Here is a 7,542-nt window from a genome sequence, read left to right as displayed (position 1 = left end):
ACTGTTTTTTTTTTTTTAAGTGCAAGACAGTTCACATATTTTGCTGTCCAACGGATTTTTCATTTTATTCACAGTAATTAGGAGCATTAACATCTTGGACTGTTTGTTTAATTTTCTGTTTAGTTTCCTGTGAATTCACATCCGATGTAGTATCATCATCATCTTGCTGAAGTTGGACTGCGCCTCCAAATTGTATTCCATCATCATGTTGCTACAACGGCATCATCATCATAATCATCTGGCATGGGGGGGCCATAAAGCCAAATGGGGCAGCATGCAAAATTAGATGTTAATTTTACACACGTCAGATTCATAGTGTATTGTCCACTGGTCTTGATGTTGCGTGTGCAAAGAGAACCTAATTGGATGCACGTTCAGATTTTATTGCACAATCATGGATCAGCGTTAGTAGCCAGCTCCTCAATGGAAACCGAGTCTTCTATAAGAAAAACTAAGGACAAACAATTAAAGAAAAACACAACATATAAATAGAGATGACACTATTGCCCATTGGACACTAATGCAGAGCATATATGAATTGGCACACACTCCAGTACATAGGCCTTTTGTCAGACATATTGCAACAAAAGACATACAGACCTAGAACACGTTCATGCATTTCAACGAAGGATTCCACAGTAGTACTGATTGTGAAGAGCAACGAGAATATCCTTATTTTTTTTGCTCTTCACTGAAAGATACAGTAAATTTATCAAAAATGTATAAGGCAGTGTTGAAGAAAATAACAGAAATTGACACCTGCTACACCATTTTGATAATATCACATTTTCACTTGGTGCGTTGGTTTTCACCACCCATAGCTATATTAAAAATCACTTGCAGCAGACACTTGTAAAAATATTTAAAATCCAAAATGTATTTTCAACAAACAAATTGTATAAATCGTTTTCAAATAAAATATATATATTCAATTGCACAGTGGGTTGTGGGATTAGGAAATCAATTGTCTATTATTTCAGACTGAAAAAAGTAGTAGAGCGGAATTTTGCGAATTGTGATTTTTAAAAATATTTCCAAATAGTAGTCTTTAAAATCCAACACCAGTCCAAAGATTCACAAATCGTTTCAACCAAAACCAAAACAACTTCAAGAAATGAAAAGGGATTATTTTTACATTTTTGCCACCTGGATTTATTATCTGATTGATTCTCACTGACTATAACATGGGGCAAAATGGATTGCAGGCTTAAATGCCTGTGCCAACCTTTTTACTTTAAAGTAAGTCTTTAGTGCATAACTGTATTTACACTGGCCAGAGCTGCACCATTATTTAGCTTTGAATTCGCTAGCGCTATAAAGGAGTTTAACATCTGTTTCTATAGGTTAGCAAAGGTCCTGAGTCCAAATACAACATTATTTTGTAAATATTTGTATAGGTTTGACCATATTTCTCTGAGAAGGCCCTTAATTAGATTTGACTTTTGAACAATCTTGCTGAGTCAAGTTAATTACTCCGCAGGTTGATCAAAGGTTCTCCACACAACAGGCACAACTATAAAGGGATCAACACTTTTCGGGGAAGGGGGGTGGGAATAGAATCTCCATAGATCATTTACCCTCACACTTTTCGGAAACTCTCTTCCTAGAGAAACAATAGGAGAGAAGATATGCCTCTGCCTCCAGTAGTCCCTCCCCCCAGGGGTGAATGTTTAGATACGCTGGCCTAACTCATGTTGGTAATTTTGTGTTAAGCTAAATTCCTGAATTTCAGTGCACATTTGCAGTAACAATGTACAGAAAGCAGTTCTGTTCATGCTGCTTTTGATAATTAGCATTGAGTTTTACCAGAAAATGCCATCATGTGTTCAAACTCGAAGAAAGGATGTATTTTACACTACAATGCAGTGCCAAGTGCGACTTTCGTATTTTGCATATTTACATGTAATTTTGTGTAATATTCCTGAAAGTTTGCTAAATTATGGTAAAGCAAATTGTGCACATTTTGCACACCTCCAGTCTACAGACTCTGTGGAAGGCCCCCACTGAAGTTTGGTGTGAAGGAGCAAGCTTGGTAGTGGTAATAAGTGGAAGGATGTTGGGCTTGGTTTTCTCTGCAGGGCCACCCCCAACCCTTTTGCCTTCAGCCCTACTATTTTTGCTGAATATATTTGTGTTGGCCTTATGACTCTGTGCACCTCACTAGGGGTAATGTGCTTGTACTCACTTTATAAATCATGGAAAAATCGGCCTACACCTGATTGCCTTATTTATTTACTTTTAAGTCCCTAGTACAGTGGTGTACCATATGCCCAGGACCTGTAACTTAAACAGTAATAGTGGGCCTGAGCACTTATTGTGGCACTGTAGTGCTTTCCTCTTATTTAGTTTCTAAGCACTAACATAACACAACAGAAATGCACTTCTGAGGTCAAAGAAGACTTTTATTGTTATTTTATTCTTCCCCAACCACAATGTTTATGAATGAATGACGAATTAGTAGCTTTCAAGTCCGCGTTAATCAAACAAAATATATCAGTTTGCAATATACACAGCAGGTTATATTTATAAGATATTGAATGCAAAGCAAAACAAATACTTCACCGTGTAGGAACTATTTACAGCTACATCTTTCTAAGGTCTGCAAGCTGAGACCCCTGTCAGCCGCGAGAAAGAGTGTCATCTACCCACACGGGATGCTGGCAACTGGCGCCAAGCTCCAGCACGAGGTCCGGCAGATTCGAATCTGACTCTCTGCAGCCTGTTACATTCGTTACAAAGGTGTGCCCCCTCCTCTCAGACCTGGGAAACTGAGCAAGCCTTTTGGAGACTGGCCAGGTCTCCAAGACTACTCCTGTTCCCAAGCTCAAGGGAAGAGAAACGACGCCCATGTACTCTCTCTTATCAGGTCTAGTCTACTGTGAGAGCAAAACATCTTGGTTCTCTGGTGCAAAAACACAGCTTGGAAAAATACAGAACTCCACGTTAAAGGCAATGGGCAGCTAACCTAAATATCAAATGCAATGTCATGTTAAAGGCAATAGGCAGCTAACCTAAATATCAAATGCAATGTCTAGTGTCATGTCAAAGCCAATAGGCATCTAAGCTGAATACAAAATACAATGTCTAATATCATGTCAAAGCCAAAAGGCAGCGGAGCTGAATACAAAGTGTAATGTATAATATCATGTCAAAGCCAATAGGCAGTTAAGCTGAATACAAAATGTAATATATGATATCATGTCAAAGCCAATAGGCAGAATATCTAATAGCATGTCAAAGTCAATAGGCAGCTAAATTGAATACATCATGTCAAAGTCAATAGGCATGCAATGTCAAAGCCAATAGGCGGCTAGACTGGATACAGCATGTCAAAGCCAATAGGCAGAATACAGAATGTAATGGCTAATGCAATGTCAAAGCCCATAGGCGGCTAAACTGAATACAGAAAGCAATGGCTAATGCCATGTCAAAGCCAATAGGCACAATACAGAATGTAATGACTAATGCAATGTCAAAGCCCATAGGCGGCTAAACTGAACAAAACATACCATGTGCTACTGGTGAACATTGAGCAACTAATATGCGCAGTGGTGAAACACAAAGTCATTGGTCAAAACAAAACTCCATCAAATAGCAGGACATTCCGCCCTTTGACCAATGAATTTTTGTTTCACATATCTCATATTTCAAACAAACAAAAAAAACATTATCAGCAAATCAAATTTCAATGATCAAAGCAATCCCTGTAAAGCAATAGAAGTGAATTAACACATTGATCTCATAACCTTTCACATCAGATACATCTACATAGAAAAAGACTGGGCAATTTTTTTTTTTTTTTCTGAATGAGTCTCTAATTCAACAGTGTTAGCAATTTGATGTGGCATGAGTTCTGCTCATGTAAAGGTGCACGGTCCACCTGAAAGGTTTTCTGGAAGGTAAGCAAAAGTCAGAGTTCCATACGAGAGGGGAAAAAAAAAACACAGCAAACAAGTTGAACTTGAACTGAAGGCGCAGTTTGCGCAAAATGGATCCATGGTGCTGGCACTTTACTCAGCCCGGTTCAGGTTGGGGATTCGGTCCCTTCCCCGACCCCACACGCACACACCGGAAGGGGGACCACACAGCGCACTCAGGGACAGTGGCGAAACGTGGTAGGATCTGCAAAAGAAACAAGTATGACTTTTCTTGCAAATAACATTTTTCATTTAAACTGCACCCTTCCTCTTCCTTTCCCTGTTTTATAATCAGCAGGACGTTTTTGGGGCCCTTTGTTATATTCTCTGCAGGTTCTGGAGGGTAACTTGGGGCGTCAGCCCACACATCAGCACTGAGGTTTTTATCTGCTGCACCACAGCTTCCCTTTTCTTGCACTGTCAGAAGGGCTGGGGCAGACTCCTTCTTTACCAAACCTCCATTCACTGCACTTTTGCCAATTTGGGCCATTCTGTCTCCAATTTGTATGAATGAATCAGATTCTTTTCTAGGTATCAGCATAATTTCGATTTTTCCTTGGTAATTTGCAGCAATCACTCTCCCTAAAACCTGATCAATTTGCCATTTCTGTTCTGGTAACTTTCCTCTCCCCAACTGCTCTGTGACTGCTTGCATGACAGATTGCTTTTGTGCGTGCTGCACAGTTTTTATCAAATCTAGGGGAATGGGCATCTCTCTCATCTCTGCCCACCTGTAAGTGGCCTTTTCACATTTCTGGGGCACCCACATAGCCATCCCCACTAAGGCAGAATTCTGGGTGAACACTTCTCTCTCTGCATTTTTCTCATTAACATCTGCAAGGTAATTGAACCAGTTAGGTGCTAAAACATTATCAAAGAACCAAAAATCAGCATAAAAATGACACATCTCACGTAGCTCTTGCTTTAAAATCTGACACACATTATACAACGCTGTTTCTTCTACTGTGCCAGAAAGCAACATTTCAGTCAATGAATCATTAGTAAAACAAACATGCTTTTTATCTTCAGTGGACACGAATTCAAATGGTGCACACAACTTCATTGGTAATTCTTTTATCTGTGGTACTCTAGCCCTGTCTTGCAAGTACCAGATCCATTGTATGATTCTAGCTAGGGGCACTATTTTCTTTCCTTGTTCATGATTTAAATGTACATAAGTATTTCCTTCTTGCACTGCGCAGAAACCTAAAGTCTGCATTATTTCATTTGCCAAATCACAAGCGCGCAGCTGCATATTATTTTTCACAGTGACCATGTACAAAAGTGTTAGGATTTCTCTCAAATGAGGGCTATTCTTTTTCCAAAAATCAAACAAACTAATGAAACTCGGGGTGTCTTGCTCTAAAATCCTTCGTTTTACTTGTGCATTTTGCAACGGTAACTTGTAAATCACATTCTCGTCCGTGTTATCAGTTAAGGAATGCATTTTGGCTGCCAAAAACCTTGGCTCACACGGAAACTCAGTGCAGCTCGGAGCTGTCTTAACCCCCTCATTACTGGAATGGGACAAGGAAGATTCTTCATTTTTATAACTTTCAGCATTATTTTGAATTATCGTATCCTGGCTAATTTGCTCACGTAAATTCCTATTTTCATGTTCCAACTGCCTACATTTCTCCTGCATTTCTCTGTAAGCAGATAAAGGTATCCAGACCTTTCTGTCATCATTACTTCCAAAACACACGTTTTCTACATATATACAACGGGAATTATTTCTCAAAACCTTATCAGGCCTTTTAGCTACACATGCATTTTCTTCTGTAATTCCCCAAACAGAAAACAATTCACAGTTTTTCTTAGCACCATCAGGCAGTTCATCAACACATGTATTCTCAGACATGGTCTGCCGTGCTACTGTGATTCTCCAAACAGAAAACAATTTCTGTAATTCTCCAAACAACAAAAAAACAATTACACTTTTAAAGTGTGCACTTAGAAATCTACTAACTCGTCAAACCCCTTCTTAATCACCTCTTAATGACCGACCCCACGACTCCAGGTACCAATTGTAGTGCTTTCCTCTTATTTAGTTTCTAAGCACTAACATAACACAACAGAAATGCACTTCTGAGGTCAAAGAAGACTTTTATTGTTATTTTATTCTTCCCCAACCACAATGTTTATGAATGAATGACGAATTAGTAGCTTTCAAGTCCGCGTTAATCAAACAAAATATATCAGTTTGCAATATACACAGCAGGTTATATTTATAAGATATTGAATGCAAAGCAAAACAAATACTTCACCGTGTAGGAACTATTTACAGCTACATCTTTCTAAGGTCTGCAAGCTGAGACCCCTGTCAGCCGCGAGAAAGAGTGTCATCTACCCACACGGGATGCTGGCAACTGGCGCCAAGCTCCAGCACGAGGTCCGGCAGATTCGAATCTGACTCTCTGCAGCCTGTTACATTCGTTACAAAGGTGTGCCCCCTCCTCTCAGACCTGGGAAACTGAGCAAGCCTTTTGGAGACTGGCCAGGTCTCCAAGACTACTCCTGTTCCCAAGCTCAAGGGAAGAGAAACGACGCCCATGTACTCTCTCTTATCAGGTCTAGTCTACTGTGAGAGCAAAACATCTTGGTTCTCTGGTGCAAAAACACAGCTTGGAAAAATACAGAACTCCACGTTAAAGGCAATGGGCAGCTAACCTAAATATCAAATGCAATGTCATGTTAAAGGCAATAGGCAGCTAACCTAAATATCAAATGCAATGTCTAGTGTCATGTCAAAGCCAATAGGCATCTAAGCTGAATACAAAATACAATGTCTAATATCATGTCAAAGCCAAAAGGCAGCGGAGCTGAATACAAAGTGTAATGTATAATATCATGTCAAAGCCAATAGGCAGTTAAGCTGAATACAAAATGTAATATATGATATCATGTCAAAGCCAATAGGCAGAATATCTAATAGCATGTCAAAGTCAATAGGCAGCTAAATTGAATACATCATGTCAAAGTCAATAGGCATGCAATGTCAAAGCCAATAGGCGGCTAGACTGGATACAGCATGTCAAAGCCAATAGGCAGAATACAGAATGTAATGGCTAATGCAATGTCAAAGCCCATAGGCGGCTAAACTGAATACAGAAAGCAATGGCTAATGCCATGTCAAAGCCAATAGGCACAATACAGAATGTAATGACTAATGCAATGTCAAAGCCCATAGGCGGCTAAACTGAACAAAACATACCATGTGCTACTGGTGAACATTGAGCAACTAATATGCGCAGTGGTGAAACACAAAGTCATTGGTCAAAACAAAACTCCATCAAATAGCAGGACAGGCACCCACGTAAGAAGCCCTTTAAAACATGTCCCAGGTCTACTATTGCAGTCTTAATATAGTTTTCAACTGGCAAAGCGACTTTGCAAAATAAAGCCCCTGTCAAGCCTTAACCTCCCCTTCTGTTACATATACGTCGCTTTAAGGTAGGCCCTAGATAGCTTAAAGGGTAAGAGGCATTGTAAGTAAAAGGCTGGACTTGTAATTTTGAGTTTTATATGTTTTTGTGGTGACAAAAATCCTAAAATTGTTTATCACTACTGTGAGGCCTACCTCTTACACAGGATATCATTGGGTTGCTTTATTTAATATTTGTTA

At 39.5% G+C, this 7,542-nt stretch overlaps 1 protein-coding gene across 2 annotated transcripts; it reads right to left on the bottom strand.

The window, feature by feature from the left end:
- Nucleotides 1–2,381: 2,381 nt before the first annotated feature.
- On the bottom strand, nucleotides 2,382–7,214 carry LOC138295644 (uncharacterized). Of its 2 annotated transcripts, none has more exons than XR_011203650.1 (2): nucleotides 6,185–7,214; nucleotides 2,382–4,122 (listed from the first exon to the last, which is right to left on the bottom strand). XR_011203650.1 is itself a non-coding variant. In XM_069234072.1 (2 exons), the coding sequence occupies exons 1-2, from the start codon at nucleotides 5,776–5,778 to the stop codon at nucleotides 4,011–4,013; spliced, it is 1,242 nt and encodes a 413-aa protein (XP_069090173.1). In that variant the 5' UTR covers nucleotides 5,779–6,163; the 3' UTR covers nucleotides 2,382–4,010. The 2 variants fall into 2 exon arrangements, 1 of the variants encoding a protein (XP_069090173.1); XM_069234072.1 differs by lacking the exon at nucleotides 6,185–7,214 and adding an exon at nucleotides 4,649–6,163.
- Between the last annotated feature and the right edge of the window lie 328 nt (nucleotides 7,215–7,542).

The sequence above is a fragment of the Pleurodeles waltl genome, chromosome 5 (assembly GCF_031143425.1).
Source record: "Pleurodeles waltl isolate 20211129_DDA chromosome 5, aPleWal1.hap1.20221129, whole genome shotgun sequence".
NCBI lineage: Eukaryota > Metazoa > Chordata > Amphibia > Caudata > Salamandridae > Pleurodeles > Pleurodeles waltl.
The sequence above is the reverse complement of the archived record's forward strand: the minus strand, read 5'-3'. Positions and strand labels throughout refer to the sequence as shown.